At 39.8% G+C, this 26,488-nt stretch overlaps 2 protein-coding genes across 2 annotated transcripts; one reads left to right on the top strand and one right to left on the bottom strand.

Moving 5' to 3' along the window:
• Positions 1-940: 940 nt before the first annotated feature.
• Positions 941-2,427, bottom strand: LOC145138850 (large ribosomal subunit protein uL14). Its single transcript, XM_079072866.1, has 4 exons — positions 2,335-2,427; positions 1,931-2,215; positions 1,247-1,288; positions 941-1,155 (listed from the first exon to the last, which is right to left on the bottom strand). The coding sequence occupies exons 1-4, from the start codon at positions 2,345-2,347 to the stop codon at positions 1,073-1,075; spliced, it is 423 nt and encodes a 140-aa protein (XP_078928992.1). The 5' UTR covers positions 2,348-2,427; the 3' UTR covers positions 941-1,072.
• Positions 2,428-12,289: 9,862 nt separating this feature from the next.
• LOC145138978 (uncharacterized) lies at positions 12,290-14,143 on the top strand. The gene is made up of 2 exons (XM_079072955.1): positions 12,290-13,874; positions 13,992-14,143. The coding sequence occupies exons 1-2, from the start codon at positions 12,290-12,292 to the stop codon at positions 14,141-14,143; spliced, it is 1,737 nt and encodes a 578-aa protein (XP_078929081.1).
• Positions 14,144-26,488: the final 12,345 nt, after the last annotated feature.

Genomic DNA, 26,488 nt, shown 5'->3' on the forward strand with positions numbered 1-26,488 from the left:
ACTAATATTTCTTTTTATTTAAGATCATGTTACCTCTTTATTTTTAGCTATCGAAAAAAAAATTTAAAAGCTAAGATTAATTCGTAATGCCTTCATTGGAATCATTGTTGCAGCAGTCTTCATTAGGCTAAGTTGGTATACTAACTTTTGTTAGTGTATATGCATGATCATAAAACAACGACATCGTTGTTAACTTTTTTTTTTTTTTTTTTTTTTATCATCCTATAATAGGGTTGCATAAAAGGATAAGTAGTGAACGATATCGTTATTATCTAAAATTAATGGACCATAAGTTTTCTACAATTAAAAGAACATATTAAGATTAAAAAAATACTTAACCTGAATCAAAAAAAATTGGTAGGCTCTTAGAAGGCCCTTCCACGATTTTCTTAGGGAAATAAAGAAAGAAAAAATGCCACTAATGGGTCTAAGAGGCCTTGATATGAATAAAGGCTCATGAGCACTTAACCCAGCGGAACCAAACCGAACCGGAAAATAACTGGAACCATAATATTTCCGGTTCAGGCCAGATCCAAAACAGAACACATCCCTAAAAATCACTTACTTGTAGAACTAGTATTCAATCATGTTGATGAAAAACCTTAACATGTACAACCTACTATAACACAAAAATTTAAGTATTGTATGAATAACAAACAAACTAGTAGAAGTGATTAGTATTCAATCATTATCAATTAGTAGAATTCAGTCCTACAACAGTTGGGACTTGCACATTGATTTAAGTACATTATTGGTTTAATCGTATGGGTCGAGTTATGTTGCAATAATCAATTGGCAACGAGTAGGACTTAGTTACCTTTATTCTACTTGCTTTATGGTAACTTGATGATCAAACCAAAACCAAAACAAAACCATAACCCATTGCAACACATGCTTGTAGATTTGAAACATACTAGAGCAAGTAAAGGTAACAATAAAATGAATGAAACAAAGGTCTTTAATTCTACCAAAATTCTCAACATCAACCAGATATTAAATATGTCATATCCAACAAAATAACCCTACAACAGTACACACCTCCTAGCAAAAACAGAAAGATCATATCACATGGCTACACAATTGCATTGGCAGCACTAGCAATCCTAGGCCACAAATCAGCACACTCCTTTCCAATGGGTCCAGTAATAGCAGATCCTGCAAATCCAATCCCACAACCCAAATCAGCTCTAACATGGGATTATGCAAATCAAATCAGCAAGAAAAGATAGCAAGTAAAAAAGATTACCCTTCATTTCACCCTTGGGATTCACAATAACTCCAGCATTGTCTGCAGAAACAAAAACAATACAACTTAATTATGATTTGGTTTTATCCTTTTCAATTTAAATTCAAACAGAACATGTGATGTTATTTGCCTTGTACCACTACCACTACCAGCAAGAAGTCTAGCATCAAAAACAAGTTAAAGTAATGCAACAAAAGAAAAGCAAAAAACACCCAACAGCAGCTATGCAAATCTTATGATAAAGGTCCCTCTTTACAAAATATGTTACAAGGCATGTAATCACAAGTGCACATTGTTTGACAAGCTTTGATGTAATCACAAGGTATCTACATAAAACCTACAAAAACCATGTCATTAGACAGATAATAACTGATGTTAATAATTCAACAATATTATTCTTGATTCAAAAATAAGTTTTTGGTACTAAAAACTAAGGAAGAATGAAAGCTCCTTTTGCAACATCTACACTAAGCAAACATTAGGCAAATACAGAGCCTATATCTTGGTTGTCAACTGAATTTCATTAACACTTTAAATGCGTTTCGACCCAAGTTAACATGTTCTAACGACTTGCAGTTCACTATTCTAAAGCAATTCAGATATGTAATCAGGTATTGTAATTTACGAAATGCGACAAAATATTAAGTGACAAGAACAAAACTAGACGTATCTAAGAAATTTTACCTTCAAAGTACATGAACACACCGTCCTTTCGGCGCCAAGGCTTGCGCTGACGAACAATAACGGCAGGCATAACTTTCTTCCTCAGATCTGGCTTACCCTTCTTCACAGTAGCCATAACCATATCTCCGACGCAAGCCGAAGGAAGACGGTTAAGCCGTCCCTTGATCCCCTTCACTGATATGATGTAAAGGTTCTTGGCACCAGTATTGTCGGCACAGTTGACCGTCGCAGCCACTGGAAGACCCAGCGACATCCGAAACTTGTTCCCGGCGGAACCTCCACGACCTGCCGTACAACAAGCAATTAATTGGCAATACAATTTTATTTGCAGTTGCATTGATCGATATCGACATCGATCTCAAATAAATGCATCAATGCTCAAGAGAATTGGAATGCGGTCGTACCTCGCTTCGACATGGCTGATCCCTCTCACACAGACTCTGGATGGAGGCGGAGTGGGGGGAATTAGGGTTTTATATGAATGTAGTAATTCAGTGTTAGGCCTTTAGGGTATATGGTAGGTTTGGGCCGTGTGCAAATATTAAGGCTACATGAATTAAATTAATATGTTGGGCCGAGTCATTCTTAATTTTTATTTTCACTAGACAAATTTTCATAAATGATCCTAATATTTTTTTATTTTTTTTTAAATATAAGTTTAACTTTTTCTTTTTATATGGATAGTATCTTTGGAACAAACCTTACACCTTATTAGTCCCGATGACTAACATTGTTAGTTTTTCTATTAAATATAAGTGAAAATACTCTCTCTCTCTCTCTCTCTCTCTCTCTCAAAAGCTTAACACCAAATTTTCCTTGAAAATTTTAGGGGGTGTTTCGGATTCCCTTTAGAATGACTTTTGACTTTTAACTTTTCCAAAAGTCAAACAAAAAAAAGTGTTTGGGTAATAGAAAAATTCTTTTGAAAATGACTCTTTACATAGAAGAAAAGAAGGGGTTTCTAAAAGTCATAAAAACCTGATTTTTTGTTGTTTTACATGTAAAAGTTAAACCAAAAGTCATTTTGTTCATTTTTTGTTAATCCAAACACATTTTAAGGTACTCCTTTTGCAGAAAGTCCTTTTACAAAAAGTCTTTCTACAAAAAGGACTTTTGATGTTCAAAAGTAATCTCAAACACCCTTTTAGTGTGTGAGTCTAAACATCAAACCAAATTTATCCACAAACCGGAAACACATTAACCAAATCAAATCACCCATTGGAAATACATTAAACAAAGTGGGTCACACAAAGACCAGAGACATAGAGAGGAGATTATCAACATAGTTGAAAGAGGGAAGGACAAGGAGCCTTCGGTAGTGGGAGATCGGTTGTAAATGAAACTGGATCAATACCTAAATGCAAAATTCGATGCGACTTTAAACCCAGATGCAGGTTTCCAACGACAGGGACTTTAAACCTAGATCCGTTGAAATCAGAACCTCCATCGTCTTCTTCTTCATTTTTCAACGATTGATCTGAACTTGTATCTCCTTCTCAACTCCCAATCCTAGTGGCAAGTATCGATGAGTGGTGGTAAACGGTTTCTGAAAAATCACCAGATAGAGGAGACGAACTCAAACATATGGGCTCCGATTTTATTGTGAGGATAAAAGATGAACACGACTGCAGAGGATGGTTGTAACGTCCGTGTTTTTGGGCTAAGCATTATTATGGTGATGTGATAGTCAGGGTCAACCATTGTAACTCATTATGAAGTGTTAGGCGTGTCAGACCCAACAAATAAAGGGGTACGATATACTCCAAAAGAATCCCACTATATTGCACTAAAAGGTAGTACAAGGCAAGTAGGGTCGATCCACAGAGACACAGGATAATTAGTCTATACCTCTTTGCGCAAGGTACTATGGTCACCAACAGTAAAGAGGGGGTTTAGAATGAAATAATTAAAACAAACAATTAAAAACACAAGTAATCAACTAAAAGAGTGAATTAAATTCAGAAATGGTAAGGACTCCAACCTCATGTATGACAACTTAGCAATGTGATTCCAAGATAACATGGTATTTGCTCAATTCTATCTAAGTTGGTACTTGAAAGTGTTAACAAGCTCTAACACTTCCCATTCGCCACATTAATTAACCAAAACAAGCTCTTTGATTAACCCTAACCTTACTAACCTAATCTAAACACGCTCTTAGAATTAGATTGAAAGATTGCATTAAACTTTATGTGAATGTTCCCAACAACACCCAATACTCCTCACAAGCTCGGGAGCGTAAGAGTGTGTTAATAAGATTTACACTAAATTCATTCAATGGAAATCAGTTTAGTGCTTGTTACTTGTTCAATTTCACAAAACAATTACGGATTTTGTAAAAGAGATAACTTGAATGACCTAACCCTAATTCAAATGGCCAATAAGAATCACAATTAGAATCAAACATTCGATTAAATCAAAATCAAATTCACTAGATAGAAATTAAAAGCAAACATCAAGTCATATGATTGAAATCACAACTAAGAAGTCAAGACATGAAGTTGGAGAAACTAGGGTTCTAGCCACACATGGCTAGAATAGGATCAAAAGTTAAAAAGATGGAAATAATGTGCAATTACAACTTACAAATACTAGAAATAATGTTTCCAAATGATTACTGATCAAACCCTTGCAAAAACCTTCGAAACCCCTTCTCAAAATGTGCTATGGTATGTTGTGTGTGTCCCCAAATGACCCAATTTCCGTAATATGAAAGATAGGAAAAACTGCCAAAAGTTGGTTTTTTGGTCGAACACGGCCCGTGTTAAAAATAGGCTAAACTGACACGGCCCGTGCAGCAGCCAACACGGCCCGTGTTGATTTGCACTAAACTGACACGACCCGTGTTCAGCATGGTCAACAGCTCCCATTTTGGTCAACACGGCCCGTGTTGATTATGCAGTGTAAATCCAACACAGCCCGTGTACCCCTCTGACTCCGAATCCAAACTTGATTTTTCCAACTTTTCCGTTCTTCGCCCGATCATCCCGAAATCTTCACCAATGCTTCCCGACACCTCCCAAAGCGCATTCCAAGCTCCGGTTTACGTGAAAAAGACATGAAAGTGTGCAAATAAGGTTGTTCTAGAGACTAACATGAATATGATGAAATGCAAGAAAAAGGAAGAACAATTATGCTAAATAGATGCATGAAATGAGACTAAAATGTGTGCAAAAACGTGCACAAATTGCACCTAACAAATCTCCTCAAGCTTGGACCTTTCTTGTCCTCAAGAAAGAACAAGAACCGGACAAACAGGACGATTTCTAGATGGAAAATAAAATATAGAACAAACGGGGACATGAAGATCCTAAAAGCTAAGAATGAATACATGCAATGAAAACTATGAAAAAGAAACATATGTACAAAAGATACTCAAGAAACAAAATGAACCAAAGAAAAAAAAATAAGAAGACAAGTAATTTATTTATTTTTTTATAAATATAAATAAATATGATCAAACTTTACATCAGTGGGGCTCCAATCATTAATACCTAGGCGACCATCCTGTACCTTCCACATATCACAGACTCCCAAAGTGAGGAAGACCACGAAACAGTGTAACCCAATAATCCAACCATAGTTTTATTTAAACTTTATACCTTAATTAGCTTTATGGGCGAAAATAACACGGTCGGGGATTTCATGTCCTTAAGACTAGATGGCCAAGAATCAGAATCGACGCATCCTTAAGAACCCGTCACGGCGAATCAGCTTTCGCTGAAACAGTGAGCCCACCCGAAGGGGCCCAGCTCCTATGCTTTCACTTTTTCGAGAGCCACAAGTATCATATCACACAGTTTTTCATTCGCCAGATTTCACTTTGAGGCGACTTTTGATTTTGATTGAATTTGGATTTGTATCTTCATTTTGAGCTTGAGTTCTTCAATCAACTTTTGAATTTCTAATAATTTCTTCGTTTTGGCACTTGAAATTCTGATTGGGGTGCTGGATGTGACAGTTGTACCCTTTCTTCTTTCCTGACTGTGTGGATCTGATACTTAAGTTCTTTGTTACCGCGAGGCTAACGTGTGTCAACAAATAGGTCCGTGTTCTGTGGGTCCAGAGTTGTCGATAAAGATTCTTTTTAAACATTCAGAAGCAAATCATCATAAAGTTGTTATTACCGCCCACAAAAACGTTTCATTATTCCATTTTTTTATTATCTAAGGTTGGGGTCTCGAATTACGGTGTTTGGGCCCCCTAGTTATGACAGCTGATTCTACACTTCCGATAACTATCCGGTCGCCTAGAAATTTTTTCATTTGATTTCTCGTTTTCCCACTTCATGGAGCTATCGTATGTAAAGAGTGTCATCATATTGTATAAAGTTTTTTTTATCAGATGCAAAAAAAAAACTTTGAAACTAAAGCAAAGAGGAAAAATATTTTTGGGTTTTATATTTTAAAATGCAAGGTGCAAAAGAAAATATTTTTTTGTTTTTGTTTTTGTTTTTGTTTTTTTTTTCAAATGCATGGATGAACCTATTGTACAACTCTACCCCTCCCCAAGCTTAAAGATAAGCATCGTCCCCGATGCTCGGAGAGGGTGGAACAACCTACTCACCGAAAGGTGGTGGGGGATGGTAGTCAGGTCGGGTAAAAGTCCAAAATAGTCACAAATGCACACCAATCGGATTTTTAAGCAAAATATGAACGATTAAATATATGGAAAGAATTTACCAAATCGTTCTTGGAACCTATGCAATTGTGGTGAGAACCTCCTCTTCATCTTCCCCAAGCTATCTGTGAAATATTTTTGGAGCCCGAGATTCATTTTCTAGGCATAAAAATATGTTGCAACACATTTGGAACATTAAAAACTAAAAACTTCAAAGAAACGGAAATGTTTTTAAAGAAAAAGACAAAAATACCCCTGGGTTGCCTCCCGGTTAGCCGCTCTTGTTTTAAGTCGTTGGCTCGACTTGGCCCCAGAATATGCTTCATTCTAAGTATGTGGGCCTTTCCAACACATCAACCTTCTCGCCACTTCCTTCAATGGAACCTTCACCCTTTCTTTGGCTTTCTTTTTTCGCACAAACCAAAAAGGGCTTAAAACCTTAATATCGGAGACTGTACACTTGATCCTTATTTGGTATTTATTAAGCAAGGTTATCAAATCCCTTTCTTCCTTCTTCGATAGTTTATTTGAGTTGATGACCGGTTGAGTGCTCTCCTTCTCGACATGTATTATCTTTAAAGGGTCCGGTGGAGTTTTTGCTCCCGAATCTTGTGCTTGTTCCACCGGTGGAAGGAATTTGGCTTTGGTAGTGGGTGGCTTGGGTTTCATATCATCAATCCTCATATGCTTCGTGTCATCAATAAACTCCAAAATCTCCAGCACCTCATTATTCATATCGAACTCCTTTGCAAGCTCTTTGGCTTTATCCCTGTCTAGTTTTCGTGACAAAAATAACTTTAGAAATTCATTGTTAGACAAGTTTAAACCCTTTTTAGTTGAGGGTTGGATCAAATTCACAAGATTGACAGATTGAACATCGGAAGGAACCTTTTTTGCTTCATGAACATTGAAGTTGATAACTTCACCATCAAATTCCATACTTAAAGTTCCGTTGTAGACATCGATTTTTGTTTTAGAAGTTTTAAGAAAATGTCTACCCAAAAGTATGGAACTTGAACTTGGAGAGTCATCATCTCCCATATCTAGGACATAAAAATCAGCTGGGAAAACAAATTCATCGACTTGCACTAACACGTCCTCTAATACACCCTTTGGGTGTACCAAAGACCGGTCGGCAAGTTGGATGATCACGCCGGTTTTGCTCAATGTTCCTACACCAATCGATTTAAAAATAGAATACGGTAGGACATTTATGGATGCACCTAGATCGAGCATGGCTCGAGGTACATAAAGATTCCCCAATTTGCATGGCACGGTAAAGACACCGGGATCCTTGCACTTTGGGGGCATCCTCTTTTGCAAAATCGCGGATACATTCTCCCCAACTGTTAAAATTTGGTTTCCTTTTAATTTCTTTTTAGATACACAAAGATCCTTAAGGAACCTTGCATAATCTCACTCTCCTCCCGTTCTTTCTTCGTGCTCTTTAATCTTTCAGGAAATGGAGCAGGTGTGGCTTTATACTCAGTGACGAAGGGCTTCTTTTCGGTTGTTTTATCTTCCTTCTTCTCTTGTTTGGTTGCCTCTTCGACCACTATTTCTTCTCCCTATTGATCAACCGACACTTTTGGACCATTGTAACTCTTTTCGTCTCTCAATGTGATGGCACACACGTTATGTCTTGGGTTCGTTTCAGTTTGGGCGGGCAACTTTCCTTGAGATTCTAGTTTGCTTACGGAAGTAGCAAGCTGTGAAACTTGTTGCTCTAAGTTCTTTATGCTTGCTTTTGTTTCTTGTTGGAAAGCTTGTGTACTAGTTGCCAAACTCTTCACTATGTCCTCTAAGGACATATTTGATGAACCCACTTGTTGAGGAGGGTGTTGTGGCTGCCTTGACTGGAAGTTCTGTGGTGGAAAAGGTGGTCTTTGTTGGTATTGATGTGTTTGAATTGGTTGATAACTTCCATGTTGATATCCTCCCCAACCTTGATTGTTGTTCCATCTTTCATCACCCCGTGGCTGCTCATATCCCTTTTGATTTGACCCAGAAAAGCCTCCCACGACTTTTACTTCTTCATAATCCTCATCTTGAAGTTGAGGGCACATGTCGGTTGGGTGCCCCACTTAAGTGCAAATACCACAAGGGCGGGGTGTGGGCTGCACACCCTTGTCTTTAGCTAGCATCATGTCCACTTTTGTAAGCTCGGACAATTGAGCTTCAATTTGAGGAGTTTGGACTTCCTTTACACCTCGGGGTGCATCCGTGTACCATTCTTCATCATGACTTGAATGCTTAGAATCTTCAGCCATGTTCTTGATTAAATTGCGGATTTCGGTTGGAGTCTTGTCGGGTAAAGACCCACCACTGGAGGCATTAAGAAGCCTTCTCTCCATTGGAGTCATGCCTTCAATGAAATATTGGAGAAGTTGATACTCGGTAATTCCATGTTTAAGACAACGGGCACACAGTTTCTTGAATCTCTCCCAATATGTCTGAAAAGCTTCTCTTTTGTGTTGCTTGATTCCAATGATTTTCCTCCGTAGGGCTGAAGCTTTCATCTCCGGGAAGTATTTGTCCAAAAAGAGTCGTGCAAGATCTACCCAAGTGGTAACCGTCCCCGATGGGAGGTCATAGAGCCAGTCTTTTGTTGCTTCTTGCACCGCGAAGGGGAATGCCCTAAGCTTGATTTGATCCTCTGTGACATTGTGTGGTTGATAGTTTCATTTTATTTACTTCTTTTTATAGTTTATTTTAGCATATTTCATCCGTAATTTAGTTAATTTCCATGCATATTTTCCTTTTTGTTATTTTATGGCCATTTCGGGTACTTTCTAGTTTTGTAAGCTTAATTGCAGATTTTAAGGAGATTAGCGGAGTGGGATCTTTAGGAAGCGATTGGACTTAGAGGATGTCAAGGATCTTGGGCTTTATAATAATGGAGTTAATGCATGGAGTGGGCTTGATGATTATTTGACGGCTTGGCGAAAATGAAGTTTGAATTTGCAAGATGCGCGAGAATATTCAAGCGTGCGTAGATCATTAATCGGGCGAGTTCACGAGCTTTGGAGGATTTGGAGAAGTCAAATTGGGTTTAAAATGAAGAAAACTTGAAGAAAAATGGGCTAGGAGCTGATTGGACTCGAACTAGGCCAAGTGGGCTAAGCTATGGAGGCCCAAACCTCAAAGATGCTACATCCAGGGACCACCCGCGCAACCCACCCGCGCAACAGCACGCTGGTCGCGCAACCCCCTGTAGGGGCAATTCCGGAAATTCTTCTTTTGAGCTATATGGGGAAGGTTGGTGTGCCCCTTTTGCACACTCTTGGACATCCGATTTTTGAGCATTCTCTCTGGAGTTTTGGAGCATTTTGAAGGCCAAGAACACTCAAGAACTTCATCATTTCACCTCTTAATTCTTGTTAAATGTTTGGTACAATCTTCTCTAACTTTGTTTCTTTGAGTTTAGCCATGCTTGGCTAAACTAATCTTGGTTGACTTTTGTTGAATCCTTTGAACTTTTGTTGAATGTTGAAGAATCCATGAACATGTTTCTTAAATCTTTATGGGAATGTTTTGTGTTTTAACATCTTATCACTACTTGTATGTTTTTATTCATGAGTTTAAATGTGTTTGTGGTGATTAGTTGGCTAATTTCTTGATTAAGTAAAGGATCCTCAAATTAGCAAGCAACAAATGATTTTTGTGTTGTTTTTGCTTCACACAATCATAAAAACATTTCCTCCAACATGGTAGTGAAAGTATTTGACTCCTCTTGGATTTGGTGACTTTTTGGTTCTTAATGCTAGTTGACTTTCACTAATTACATGCTTAATGGAAATTGTGACTTTGACTAAGGAAATTGTTATGAGCTTCTCTAACCATTTTAACAACTAAGAAAAGTCTAGGTAATCTCAAGCTCCTTGGATTACTATAGCCAAATTAAGGGTTTAAAACAAGCATTGCACCATTAGATTCTAATGATATGTTCATCAAAAGTCAAGGTGAGGAAACCTTAAGTCAACCATCTTTCTCTTATTGATTTTACATCAAACTCTTATTTTTGTTGAAATTGTCTATTTAAATCTTAGTTTAATTCTAGTTTATTTCAAGTATTACAAAAGACCAAACCCCCCATTTTTAATTTATTGTCAATCTACAAGTACTTTTACAAAGAGTTTTTTCATAGAGTTAAAAAATTGAACCAATCTTCGTGGATACGATCCCTTTACCACTATACACTATTTTAGTGTGTAATATTTAGGGTATTTATTTTGTTGGCCTCGACAACCACCAAATTTTGGCGCCGTTGTCGGGGATTGGTTTATTTTTAATCAATTTGTTTCTCTATGCCCAGATCTCAGCGTACAAGTGACTTGATTTACAACCCAGAAATTGAAAAAGAAGCAAGGCGTTTGGCGAAGGAAAAACGAATTGAACGTGGTCAAACTTCTAATCCTCACTGGGATCCGGAGGTTGAACCCGCTTCATCAAGTGATACGGAACCCGATTCTAGTCCCGACCCTCGCCAAGAAATTCCCGAAACACCACCTCTACAACAAAATCCACCAATTATCGAACCAATTGCAATGGCGGACGGAGGAGAAGTTCCCGGAAGAACTTTGAGGCAAATGATGGAAACCGATGTTACACAAACTCCAACCGGTATCAATTACCCGGTTTTTGAAGGAGGTTCGGAATTAAAGTCAAGTTTAGTCCATCACCTCCCAACTTTTCATGGATTGGAGAATGAAGACCCTCATAAGCACTTGAAGATGTTCCACATTATTTGCACTAGTATGAAGCCACAAGGGTCAACCGATAACCAAATCAAGCTAAGGGCATTCCCATTTTCATTGGCCGATAGAGCAAAAGATTGGTTATTCTATCTTCCACCGGGGTCAATCAACTCATGGACCGATAGCAAGAGCTTTTCTTGACAAGTTCTATCCCGCTTCAAGAGTCTCAAGTCTTAGAAATGAGATTTGTGGAATCCGCCAAGGTCAAAACGAGACTTTTCATGATTATTTGGAGAGGTTCAACAATTTGTGCTATAGTTGCCCACAACACCAAATTCCGGAACAACTCTTCATTCAACACTTCTATGAGGGATTGTTACCAATGGAGAGAATACTAGTTGATGCCTCAAGTGGTGGAGATGTCTTTAGTAAAACTCCACAACAAACAAGACAACGTTTCAACACCATAGCCACGAATTCCCAACACTTTGGCCCGCGCCAAGACATGAAAAGATATACACAACACAAAGTCAATGAAGTGGGAACATCAAACCTAGAGTCTCAAATCAAAGACTTAACCTCCGTTGTTCAAAAGCTAGCCATGGGACAAACTTCACAAGTGATGGTTTGTGGAATATGTGCAACAATGGGACATCCTACGGATATGTGTCCCATTCTCCAAGAAGATGCGGAACATGTGAATGCCACGGGAGAGTTCCAAAACTACCACAACAAACCATCCGTTTACCAAAATGCTTACAATTCAAGTTGGAATCCAAATCCCAACATGAGCTACAACCTAAGACCATTGCCTCAAAATGAATTGGTTAGACCTTCCTACCCACCACCACAACCTCACTACCAACATCCACAACCACACTATCAATCCAAACCGCATCCTCCACATCATCATCAACAACCCCCTCAATCCCAACCAAGTAGCTCAGGAATGTCTCTTGAAGACATTGTCAAATCCTTAGCCACTAGTACCCAACAATTCCAAAAAGAAACAAGGACTAGTATCTCCAACCTTGAAGCACAAATGGGAGATATAGTTACATCCATAAGCAAGTTGGAGTCCCGTGGAAAACTCCCTTCTCAAACCGAAAAGAACCCAAATGTCAATGTGGTGACCTTGAGAAGTGGCAAACAAACCGGGGAAAGTAGTTCAAAGAAGAAGCCAAGGGATAAAGAGGAAGAAATAGAAGTCATTCCCATTGAAGAATCTATAGTCAAGAATGATGCACAAGCCGGAGTCCCAAAGAAGACAACCCCTCTAGTGACTCCAATAGCCACTCAACCGCCATTCCCCTCCCGACTTGCAACTTCAAAGAAAAACATGGAAGAGAAAGAGATTTTGGACACCTTCCGTAAGGTGGAAGTAAACATTCCTTTGCTTGATGCAATCAAACAAATTCCTAGATATGCAAAATTATTGAAAGAGCTTTGCACCAACAAGAGAAAGTTGAAGGGAAACGAGAAAATCTCAATGAATGAAAATGCATCCGCAGTTTTACAAAGGAAACTTCCACCCAAATGCAAAGATCCCGGAATGTTTACGGTTCCTTGCAAGATTGGGGACGTCACTTTTAGTAGTGCTATGCTTGATCTTGGTGCTTCTATCAATGTCATGCCCTATTCGGTGTATGAATCGTTGAATGTTGGACCTCTAAGTGAAACCGGTGTCATAATTTCTCTTGCGGACAAATCGAGTGTCTTTCCTAGAGGTGTTTTGGAAGATGTTTTGGTGCAAGTGAACCAATTGGTCTTCCCGACGGATTTTTATGTGATTGATCTAGATGAGCAAGTGTCCTCCAAATCGGATCTAATCTTACTTGGGAGACCATTTTTGAAAACGGCTAGAACAAAGATTGATGTATATGCGGGAAGTTTGACAATGGAGTTTGATGGTGAAACAATAAGCTTTAATATCTATGATGCTATGAGATATCCTAGTAATGTTTCATCTTTGTACTTTGTAGATGTTGTTGAGCCACTAACCCAAGAATTGTTCGATTTGTCTAATGGTGATGTGTTGGAAATGATTTTAAGCAAGGGATTTGATTGTGGGAAGCTAGCCGAGCAATTAAAGCTATATTCTTTGGATCCGGAGGTTGAGAAGTTGGTCAATAATTTAGAGGTGAAGAAATCCACAAGATTTGATGTCAAGCAAATTGAGTTGCCCCCAACCCATACGAAGTTGTCTCCATCCCTTGTTCAACCACCCGAATTGGAATTAAAGGTCCTACCTCAACATTTGAAGTATGCTTACTTGGGCAAGAATGAGACTCTTCCGGTTATCATTTCGACTCATCTAACCGAATTTGAAGAAGAGCAACTCCTCAAGGTGTTGAAGGAACACAAGGAAGCCATGGGTTGGACGATTGCAGATATCAAGGGATTGAGCCCCTCCACTTGTATGCACAAGATCTTGATGGAGGATGAATGCAAGCCGAGTCGGGATGCGCAAAGAAGATTGAACCCGCCTATGATGGAAGTTGTGAAGAAAGAGATTTTGAAGCTCCTTGATGCGGGGATGATCTATCCAATCTCGGATAGCAAATGGGTGAGCCCGGTGCAAGTCGTTCCAAAGAAGATGGGAATCACGGTAGTCGAGAACAACAAAGGTATGATGGTCCCCACCCGCGTGCAAAACGGGTGGAGAGTATGTATTGACTAACGCAAACTCAATGCAAGCACAAGAAAATATCATTTTCCATTGCCTTTCATCGACCAAATGTTAGAAAGGTTGGCCAGGGAAATCTCATTATTGTTGTCTAGACGGGTACTCCGGTTTTCACCAAATCCCGGTGGCACCGGAAGACTAAGAAAAGACAACATTTACATGTCCATTTGGCACTTTCGCATACCGGAGAATGCCATTTGGATTGTGTAACGCCCCGGCCACTTTCCAACGTTGCATGGTTAGTATCTTTTCCGAATATGTAGAAAACATAATTGAGGTTTTTATGGATGACTTTACGGTATATGGGAACTCGTTTCAAGAATGTTTGACTAATCTCACCAAAATTTTGAAAAGATGCATTGAAACAAATTTGGTTTTAAATTTTGAGAAGTGTCATTTCATGGTGAGTCAAGGTCTCATTTTGGGTCACATTGTGTCAAAGAAAGGAATTTGGGTAGATAAGGCAAAAATCGATGTTATTCAAAGCTTACCTTACCCGACTTGTGTTCGGGAAGTTCGTTCTTTTTTAGGTCATGCCGGATTCTACCGAAGATTCATCAAGGACTTTTCAAAGATAACAAGACCAATGTGCCAACTCTTGAAAAGGATGTTGATTTCGAGTTCAATGACGCGTGCAAAGAAGCTTTCGACAAGCTCAAAGAGTTGCTTACATCCGCTCCCATCATACAAGCACCAAATTAGGATCTCCCTTTCGAGATCATGTGTGATGCAAGCAATTATGCTATTGGCGCCATTTTGGGTCAAAATAATGGAAGAGCCTCCTACGTGATCTATTATGCATCAAGGACACTAGACAATGCTCAAAGAAACTACTCTACCACGGAGAAGGAGCTATTGGCCATAATGTTCGCTTTGGAGAAGTTTCGACAATACCTACTTGGCACCAAACTTATAGTGTATTCGGATCATGCGGCTCTCAAGTACTTGATGACAAAGAAAGATGCAAAGCCAAGACTCATCCGATGGATCTTATTATTGCAAGAATTTTATTTGGAAATACGGGACAAGAGTGGATGCGAGAACCTTGTTTCCGATCATCTAAGCCGGATCACTTCAAATAAAACTCCTCTCCCGTTGCGGGACGAGTTTCCGGATGAGCATCTCTTTTCCCTTACTCAATTTACTCCTTGGTATGCCGATATCGTTAACTTTTTGGTCACAAAAAGGTATCCTGACACATTCACACGTGCTCAAAAAGATAAATTGAAAAGTGATGCAAAATACTATGTGTGGGATGAACCTTATTTGTGGAAACATTGTCCCGATCAAATTATTAGGCGATGTGTGCCCCAACAAGAGCATCAATCCATATTACAATTTTGTCATGAATTTGATTGTGGGGGACACTTCGGACCTAACCGGACCTTGAGAAAGGTCCTTGAGTGTGGACTATTTTAGCCAACCATGTCACGCGATTGTTACTTGTTTTGCAAAAGTTGTGAACGGTGCCAAAGGACGGGGAACATTTCGCAAAAGAACCAAATACCCCAAAATCCAATCCTTGTTTGTGAAATTTTTGACGTATGGGGGATTGATTTTATGGGCCCATTTCCCGTCTCATTTGGCAACGTTTACATATTGCTCGCGGTTGACTATGTCTCTAAATGGGTTGAGGCCAAAGCCACAAGATCGGATGATGCCAAAACGGTTATCGACTTTTTAAAATTTAATGTCTTTGTGAGATTTGGTGTGCCTAGGGCTTTGATTAGCGATAGAGGGACGCATTTTTGCAACAAGATGATGGAGGCTTTGTTGAGAAAGTACAATGTGACTCATCGTGTCTCTACTGCCTACCACCCTCAAACAAACGGTCAAGCGGAGGTTTCAAATCGTGAAGTGAAGAGTATTCTTGAGAAAGCAGTGAATCCGACAAGAAAGGATTGGAGTTTAAGGCTTAATGATGCCTTATGGGCCTACCGGATCGCTTACAAGACCCTGATAGGAATGTCCCCATTTAGGTTGGTTTTTGGAAAGTCGTGTCATCTTCCCGTCGAATTGGAGCACCGTGCATTTTGGGCAGTCAAACAATGTAATTTCAGTATTGATGAGGCGGGAAGACATAGGAAGCTTCAACTCCAAGAGTTAGAAGAGTTGAGAAATGACTCTTATGAAAACTCAAGGATTTACAAGGAGAAAACGAAACTTTTCCATGACAAGTCCATCACCCGGAAGCATTTTGAACCGGGGCATAGGGTCTTACTTTACCATTCACGATTGAAGTTATTCCCGGGCAAATTAAGATCAAGGTGGATTGGCCCTTTTGTTGTGATAAAGACTTTTGACCATGGGGCGGTGGAAATCCAAAATGAAGAAATGGGACAAATTTTCAAAGTCAATGGGCACCGATTGAAGCCATTCTATGAAGGTTTTAATGCAAATGCTCTTGACATCATCCATTTGGATGTCCCGGCGTGTTGAATCAAGCTAGAAGGACGTCTCGCCAAAGACGTTAAAGAGGGGCATTTTTGGAAAGCTTTATGCTTTCATGTCTTTACGTTCGAATAAAGAATTTTTGAAGATGTTTTGATGTGTCTTTTGGAGTTAATTTTGATTCATTCAAGAGTTTTTAGATGTTTGGGACCTTCCAAGGCAAAAACTAGTGAAGAAACGGAAGAAAACGGAAAAAATCGAAAACCGGGAGCTGCAGCCTGCGCGACCCGCGCACAGGTACGCGGCTGGTGTGCGCGGCCGGCCTCGAACTTGCGACACAAAGAAGGTTCGTAACTGCATAGGTTACATGACCCGCGTGCCCCCCTGCGCGACCCGTGTGCTGCCTGACGACCAATTCTCATTTTGTTGACCAGCCTTTGACTTTCGTTGACCAGGCACTTTAATGAGTTGACCAACGTTGACCGGGTGTTGACCACACTTGAATATGGATTGAAAACCTCCAGCAACTCATCTTCTTCATTTTATCCCATCAAACCCTCACCATTTCTCTCAATCTCTCAAGAACACACAAACACCCACCTCTCACTAAAATCCAATTTCCCGGAGTTCTACCGGTCGGAATCCGGCGAGACCACCGCCATTCTTCACCATTTTCCATTCCCTACAAACCCCACCCAAAAATTCCTCCGATCCACCGCCGGAATTAGGGGCTCCACCACCACCCACCTCGCCGCTTTCCGGCCACCTCTCGCGATTCCGACACCACCAAAGTGTTTCTTTTTCCAAGCTCTATATATCTAACCGAGCAAAACCTCAAAATCTCATCAAAAATTTCGTCGGAAATTTTGAGGCACCACGAGCCGCCGCCAGATTTTTCGCAAAAATCAAGTTGAAAATATTGTTTTAGTGAACAAGTCTTGCATTTTGGCACCCACGAACAACCACTAAGCTTGGGGTGCACGGTAGCGGATTCCGGGTTCAAGCTCAATTTTTTGGGACAAAAACGATTGAAACGGGTATTTTCTTTCCTTGGTTTTTATTACATTGCATTGCTCTAATACTATAATTGCATCCAATTATGCTTTGAAAATTGCCTAGGATCGTTAGTTATTGCCCGGTTTATTTTGAAAAAAATTGGTTTGAGAATAGTTGAAATTGGTTAATTTGCTTGGGAATTTGTTCAAAAATTGCTTAAACTTTGGTTGGGATTTGCTCATTTTGTCTAGAAATGTTGTCGAACTTTTGTTAGAATTGACAAATAAACCGAGTGGTGTTGTTTGAAACCATTTTGAATTGTTAAAAGTTGGGTGCAATTATTTATTGGAATTTTTGTGCTCGTTTAAAAAAAATAAAAAAATAGTTCCATTGATTTGAGAGTGGTGAGGTGAGGGATTACTTTGGTGAATTGTTTTGGATATTGCAGGTCTTGAAAATGGGCAGAACCGCAGCTCGGGCACGCACCCATGGATCATCCATTGATCCTAACCCGCAAAAGGATGTCGCCGGTCCATCACGCAAAGAGGAGCAGAGGGAAGCGATCCTTCCCTTACCAATGCTGAAATCAAAACCTATCGCTCCAACCTTCGGGGTCGCACAATCCGGCCGACAAAATTCTACCACAGAAAGTCCATGAAAAAGCTTGGGGTGCACGATGGCGTATCAGATTTGTTCCAAAGAATGGGTTGTCGTGGTTTTCTTAGACTCCGTGACAGAACTTACGAGGAACCCACAATGGAATTTCTTAGCACATATGCACGAGATGATGCTGCGAAAGTCCTCACATTCCAGTTGAAAGGGGAGTACCATAGGCTCACATACGCAGAGCTTGATTCCATCATGGGTGTTGACGATCCAGACTGCACCCGCCTCCAACATCAAGAGTACCAAGATTTTCTGCGTAACCCGGATGCACGCTTTTGGATGCAGATTTCCGGTCTCACTACCTTTAACCCAAGCCGACAACGAGCCAAGCACATCGTTCACCCCTGCTGGCGAATTGCTCACCGAGTTCTCACGACAAGCATCTTCGGGCGCCTCGAGCCCGGTCAAATCAACAGATGTGAGCTATTTTTCCTCAGGAGCATGAGGCGTAGACTCTCCCTCAGTTTTTCATCCTTCTTTTTAGACAAATGTGACTCCATACGTCAGCGCACTACGGGGGAAATTTTCATCGGGGGACTTATCACAGTCATAGGTCGAGCCGTCGGCCTAGACTTCCCTGCTCCCGAGTACATACATGCCGACGCCCCACCGAACTTCCTGCTAGACTGTGACGCTCTTATACAGATGGAGATGTTGCTCGATCGGGGAACCCGCACGTACAGTTGGTTAGACTCTGACAAAACCCCGGTTTACATCCTTCCAAGTTGGATCGGTTCTTTATTCGACATAGACGACCCCGACACTTGGCTTCCTCCAGATCAGTTGACCCAAGTAGGTGTTCTTCCAGAATTCGGCGAGGATGAGGGTGACAACGCAGAGGAGCCTGAGGAAGAAGATGACGAAGAGGACGACGAGATGCCCGAGGCTGAAGACCATTTTGACCAGCCTTCAGTGCAGCAGCCGATGTATCAGCATGACCACTTCCAGGCCCCTCCACAGCATTTTGACAAGCCGCATCAGCAAGGGGGACACGAGATCCCACCATACTTCCCCCTGCCTTCTTTGACCAATTCGCCACAAATATTCTCCACGGTGCAGCGCATCGACACCCAGACGCAGGAGAACACCAGAGCCATCCGAGATGTGGCGACCCGTGTCGATCGACTGGAGCAGTCCTTCCCACCTACTTCCCGCCAGGTCCAGGATATGTGGGACTACCACTATCGCCACGGGCATTTCCCGCCGCCCGATCCCCCGATTTAGGTCATTTCTGCCCTTACCTTAAGCATTGAGGACAATGCTCGTTCTTAAGCTTGGGGTGGGGCATTTCCTTTTCCTTTTATTTTTAATTTATCATGCATTTTAATTAGGTTGCATAGCATTTTAGTATAAATTGCATTCATTTTTTTTATAAACCTCCAAAAAGATTTTATTTTCTTCTTTTTCACTTTTATTTTTGCATAGCATTTAGCTTAGGGCATTAGCATTCATGCATTTTTGTTGTCTGTTTATTCTCACCTCCCTTGGATGCCATGGAACAGGTTCACAGTTATTGTATCATTATTGGTCCAGGATCTTGTTGTAATCTCACCCATCGAACCGCGACCACTAGCTGCAGTTTGGGATTTCATACTTGGGATCAGATGTTGGTAGCTTAAAGGGGTAAGTGATCATGGCCAGGTAGTTTTCATGAAGAATTATGCATACAATACTAACAAATGTAGGATATACTATAGCAATGGATGTCTTAGCCTTGCGGTCACTACCGCCGAGAGGATCATACTTGATCATGTTTGAACCGTTAAGATGAAGCACTGGTGCTTGTCCCCGAGTAGAATCCATATCCGGTCTCTTTACATCACCATATCTTTTCGCGATTTTTTTTTAGGATTTTAGAGTGTCTTTTAGCCCACATTAGGGCATTTTCTTTATTTTTGAAAAATCACAAGTTTGAAGAGGAGCCTACATCTTTATGCTCCACACATGGTCATTTTCACACTTAGACCATTCGAATTATTATTTTTACCCCCTCGGTTCCACTTACATAATTTTGGGAAACAAATTTTGAGTCAAGAAGTTTTCTTGTTTAAAAAAAAACAAAACAAAAAAAAAAAACAAAAACAAAAATTCAATATGTTAGTGAATTACCTTCAAGTTTACTAGTATTTGTGTTCTCAAAAAAAAAAATGAAATAAACTTGGATAGGTGACCGGTTCAATTATTGAACAAATTTCCCTACATTTTGGTCACCCGGCGTTTGATATTCATTTATTTAGGATTGTCTTATTGTATATAGATCGAGTTGTTGTTTTTTCGCAAATTGGTGATGTTAGAGAGACTGTTGAGTCGGATACTACGGGAGGTTTGGGTCAACACTAAGTGAACTGATTCCTACAACGGTACCCGAGCGACTAAACCCAATCACACTTGAGAGTGGCCGACAAACGTGAGATCAGAGTGTACACTTAAAGAAGAGCTCCACACGAGCCCATTCAGCTGCTTTCTCCCTACTACAGATGTTCTTCATTGTATGCATGTTCCATTGGGGCTACGACTGACCATCCCTCCTTACTCACCTAGAGGAGTTGTCCTGGCTGTGGTTTATGGTCCCATTGTCATCGAATGAAAAAGTAATGAGATAATAGCAAAATTAATTCTGACCATGTTGACTAACGGTGATCAGGTTCTACGGTTCTATCCATTCTTTTTATTTTTCTTAGGATAGTTCATCCCAAGTTCATTTTAGTCTTGTCTTACTTGAGGACAAGTAAGGTTTAAGCTTGGGGTGATTTGATAGTTTCATTTTATTTACTTCTTTTTATAGTTTATTTTAGCATATTTCATCCATAATTTAGTTAATTTCCATGCATATTTTCATTTTTGTTATTTTATGGCCATTTCGGGTACTTTCTAGTTTTGTAAGCTTAATTGCAGATTTTAAGGAGATCAGCGGAGTGGGATCTTTAGGAAGCGATTGGACTTAGAGGATGTCAAGGATCTTGGGCTTTATAATAATGGAGTTAATGCATGGAGTGGGCTTGATGATTATTTGAAGGCTTGGAGAAAATGAAGTTTGAATTTGCAAGATGCGGGAGAATATTCAAGCGTGCGTAGATCATTAATCGGGCGAGTTCACGAGCTTTGGAGGATTTGGAGAAGTCAAATTGGGCTTAAAATGAAGAAAACTTGAAGAAAAATGGGCTAGGAGCTGATTGGACTCGAACTAGGCCAAGTGGGCTAAGCTATGGAGGCCCAAACCTCAAAGATGCTACATCCAGGGACCACCCGCGCAACAGCACGCGGGTCGCGCAACCTCCTGCAGGGGCAATTCCGGAAATTCTTCTTTTGAGCTATATGGGGAAGGTTGGTGTGCCACTTTTGCACACTCTTGGACATCCGATTTTTGAGCATTCTCTCTGGAGTTTTGGAGCATTTTGAAGGCCAAGAACACTCAAGAACTTCATCATTTCACCTCTTAATTCTTGTTAAATGTTTGGTACAATCTTCTCTAACTTTGTTTCTTTGAGTTTAGCCATGCTTGGCTAAAATAATCTTGGTTGACTTTTGTTGAATCCTTTGAACTTTTGTTGAATGTTGAAGAATCCATGAACATGTTTCTTAAATCTTTATGGGAATGTTTTGTGTTTTAACATCTTATCACTACTTGTATGTTTTTATTCATGAGTTTAAATGTGTTTGTGGTGATTAGTTGGCTAATTTCTTGATTAAGTAAAGGATCCTCAAATTAGCAAGCAACAAATGATTTTTGTGTTGTTTTTGCTTCACACAATCATAAAAACATTTCCTCCAACATGGTAGTGAAAGTATTTGACTCCTCTTGGATTTGGTGACTTTTTGGTTCTTAATGCTAGTTGACTTTCACTAATTACATGCTTAATGGAAATTGTGACTTTGACTAAGGAAATTGTTATGAGCTTCTCTAACCATTTTAACAACTAAGAAAAGTCTAGGTAATCTCAAGCTCCTTGGATTACTATAGCCAAATTAAGGGTTTAAAACAAGCATTGCACCATTGGATTCTAATGATATGTTCATCAAAAGTCAAAGTGAGGAAACCTTAAGTCAACCATCTTTCTCTTATTGATTTTACATCAAACTCTTATTTTTGTTGAAATTGTCTATTTAAATCTTAGTTTAATTCTAGTTTATTTCAACTATTACAAAAGACCAAACCCCCCATTTTTAATTTATTGTCAATTTACAAGTACTTTTACAAAGAGATTTTTCATAGAGTTATAAAATTGAACCAATCTTCGTGGATATGATCCCTTTACCACTATACACTATTTTCGTGTGTAATATTTAGGGTATTTATTTTGTTGGCCTCGACAACCACTAGTGGCTTCATGCCCACACACACCACATGAAATTCAGTGAGGAACTTGTGAGGATCTTCATTTTCTAGGCCTCTAAAGGTTGGGAGTAAGTGGATGAGCCCGGATTTTAGTTCTTAGTTGGTGGCTGTCGGATATGTGATGCAAAGAGGTTGTTGAGTAACCTCTTGCCTCGACCATTGACGGAGAGTTTGCTCGGGTGGTGGATTTGTAGGTGGATTCCCTCCATGGTAATCTCCCATGGTATGAGTAGTGGTTGAAGTTTATGTGGGTGTAGAGTCTGGGATGTTATGAGTAGGTGAAGAGGGTGGAGTGGTATTTATGGGTGAGGATGGTTGTGGTGAGAGTGAGAGAGTTTCTGTTTCAGATGCAGACACACTTGAGAGGGGTATATCCTCCCAAATGTTAATGACCGGAGGGATAGATGATGAAGAAGTCCCGAACCCCGGTTGCCTCTTACGAAGCTTGGCTTGCTTTCGTAACCTCTTTGCAGTCTTCTCTATCTCCGAGTCAATTGGCAATGGCGTACCTGTACGAAAAGATCTTGGCATAAAACAATTAGTAACACCGTGTCCCTGGCAACGGCGCCAATTTGTTAGGCGTGTCAAACCCAACAAATAAAGGGGTACAATAGACTCCAAATACACTGCTTTAATGCACTAAAAAGGTAGTACAAGGCAAGCAGGGTCGAACGACAGAGACACGGGGTAAAAGTCTATACCTCTTTGCGCAAGGTACTTTGGTTACAAAGGGGGATTTGTTTGCAAAAGTCAAATAATGAAAATAACAATCAACTTTGAAACATGCAGAAAATGAAATAGATTTGTAAACAAGTTGTAAAAGTGCTTCCAGTTCTAGTTCTCAATGTTGTCTTTTAACCAAATTATGACTTGATATTCTAAGTTGGTACTGAAAGATATTAACACGCTCTAATACCTCTCGCTTGCCAAATTATCTAACCAAAACACGCTCTTTGACTAGACCTAACTTTACTAATTCAACCTAAACACGCTCTTAGATTGTATTGAAAAATTGCATTAAGTTTTGTACAAGCTTCCCAATAATGTTCATTTCTTGTCATACGCTCGGAAGTGTGAAAACATGTGATAAATGTTCTACAATAAGAAAACCTATTGTTTGTTACCAACCATTAACTTTATAGAACGATTAGGTGCCCTAAAAGTTAATTAAGTACACAAAAATTCAATTCATGAAAGTGGCCAATCAAACACAAATCAAATTTAAGGATTCTAATTTAAACAAGAACATAATCACTAGAATAGAATCACAAATCAAACATCAAATCATATGCTTCAAGTCAAGCAATCAACATGTTTTGAACAAGAACTAAAAACTAGGGTTTCTTAGCCACAAATGGCTAGAACAAGATCTCAAGAACAAAAGACAAAATTAATGTGCAATTACAACTTACAAATAAGAGAAATAATGTTTCCAAATGATAAATGATCAAATCCTTGCAAAAACCTTCGAAATCCCCTCTCAAAATGTCCTCTGATATGTTCTGTGTATCTCAAAATGGTCCTTAACTCGTAATATGAAAGATAGGAAAAACTGCCAAAAGTTGGTTTTTGGGTCGAACACGGCCCGTGTTAAAATAGGCTAAACTGACACGGGCCGTGTTCAGCAGCCAACACGGCCCGTGTTGATTTGCACTAAACTGACACGGCCCGTGTTCAACATGGTCAACAACTCCCATTTTGGTCAACACGGCCCGTGTTGATTTTGCCGTGTAAATCCAACACGGCCCGTGTACCCCTCTGACTCCGAATCCAAACTTGATTTTTCCAACTTTTTCGTTCTTCGCCCGATCATCCCGAAATCTTCACCAATTCTTCCCGGCACCTCCCAAAGCGCATTCCAAGCTCCGGTTTACCTGAAAAAGACATGAAAATGTGCAAATAAGGTTGTTCTAGAGACTAACATGAATATGATGAAATGCAAGACAAATGAATAACAATTATTCTAAATAGATGCATAAGAGGGACTAAAATATGTGCAAAAAGGTGCACAAATTCCACCTAACATGAAGTAATAAAGATGAATTATTTGAGTATTATGTGAACTTATGTGTTTTATACTTGTTTATAATGATGTATAAAAATAAAGGATAAAAATAAGCGTCAAAATAAAATATTAGATAAACCCGATATCGATGAAGGAAGTTATAGTGGTCGTGACAAGTATTCCGGACATATAAAGAACGCCGAAATCCGAGTTATAACGAATAAGTTATGGCATGTCGAAGTTTCGCGACAAAACCGACACGACGATGTGTGACGTAAATATTGAATTTACGATAGAGGACTTTTTAGACTTAGCGACCTAAACAAAAGTCGTAGTATACGTTAAAACGAGAGCGTGCATAAAAGAACGCCCAAATCTGACTTCGTATGAGAAATTTATGATTTTTCTAAGATTTGGCCTAGCAGTGCACAACCCGGAATTCAAATTTTAGATCGAGCAGTTTTTGGCCAACACAACCTAAATGAGAATTGAATATCTCATTATCAGTAGCGCAACGGTAAAAAGACAGACGAAAACGGACGTCGGATGAAGAAGTTATGAAATTTTAATGGACTTTTCCTGTCCCGGCCTGTTAAAAATATAACTTTAAAAACAAAGTCAAAATGAGCCGACAGAGTCTAAATGAAAGTTGTAGAGTACAATCCCACATACGCATGGATATAAAGAACGTCGAAAACGGAGCTCGTATGCAAAAGTTATGATTTTTAGAAGTCGGGAATAGGCTGTGCGACTTAGGGTGACGTGGCACAATCCTGGTCGTAGCTTCCTCCTCACGGCTAGCCACCAGATGGTGACATGTGGCATGGACTGTACTCGGCGAGTTGATCAGATTTCCAGCCTATAAATAGAGGTGCGGGGCAGCCTCATTTCTCACACCAATTCCCATCTCTTTTTCTCTCTCTCTATACACTCTCTAACCCCCCCCCCCAAGCCTAGGGTACCTCCCTAACACGAGAAGGAAGCCCCGGAGCCCCCGACGGCTCCGAAAAGAAGAGCTTTCGGCTCAGAAACGCCGCTCCAACGAAGCCCGGTTTTTAATAAACCCGCTGTAAATGAGATACACTTACCCTACCTTAAATATAGCTTATATTTAAATATAATATCGTTATTGTGAACCTCTAAATAAGATTTATCAGTGATTCAAAGTCGTTATACTAATTGAACTACTTACGGTAGAGGTGTCTAGAATGGTCACGTTGGGTTTGGTTGTTGGATTTCAGAAAAGCTATATGCCGAAATGGTCCTGCCTCCCAACTGTCCTGCCTGACTGATCCTTACTTGATAGATCATGAAGTAGACTCTGAGTTAATGATGAATCTAGACTAATAATTAGTCACAATGAATATTAGACTGAAATCTAGTGGTAATGATACTAGGTTTCGTCGAAAGAAAATAGAATCGTTAGAAGCGAAGCGCTGTCTGAGTTCGGAATCACCACCTTAACAGGTGAGTGCATAGTTACTTTCATCTCACACATAGATATGAAGTATTTTATATAAATTACGTGCAATGTGTGCATATTATCTGAATACTTGTTGTCTATGTTGGATGGACGTTTTTATACATGTTTTAAATGAATTAAACTGTATATGTATTTTATATCTACAAAAATGTTGAGGTAAAACATGGGTAGATGTAATAGACGATGTGTGATAAAATAATAAGAGGCCTCGATGTTGTTGTTGATACAGTCATCTAGCGGAGTATAGATGACGACCACAGACTTTTCTAGACAGTCCAGTGAAACGCTAGCAGGCTCGCAACTTGTAGGTGTTTGTGAATGATGTGTTCACCTGTGTACTCCATCCCCCTCATGGTTGCCTTAAGGACATTTATTGTTGAGGAACCCCCTTAGTAGTAGTGTCCATACCGATGATGATCCTTAGGCTAGGTCCCTTATGATAGGTGTTTTAGGGACGTAAAGTGAGGATAACGAGAACGGGTAATCGGGTTATTGTTGGTTGATGAAATTAATAAATTTATTTATTGTGGGTTGAAAACCCTATGTGCTCACCAGACTCCTAAGCCTGACCCACGCAGTTTCTTGTATTAAAGGCAGTGGCACTCGAGCATAGATGTGATGATTGGGATGAGGGATTACGGATTATAGGTCTGTAGATATAAATAAATGTTGTAAGGC

This window comes from Lactuca virosa, chromosome 9 (genome assembly GCF_052849685.1).
Source record: "Lactuca virosa cultivar CGN04683 chromosome 9, Lactuca_virosa_CGN04683_v6, whole genome shotgun sequence".
NCBI classification, from domain to species: domain Eukaryota; kingdom Viridiplantae; phylum Streptophyta; class Magnoliopsida; order Asterales; family Asteraceae; genus Lactuca; species Lactuca virosa.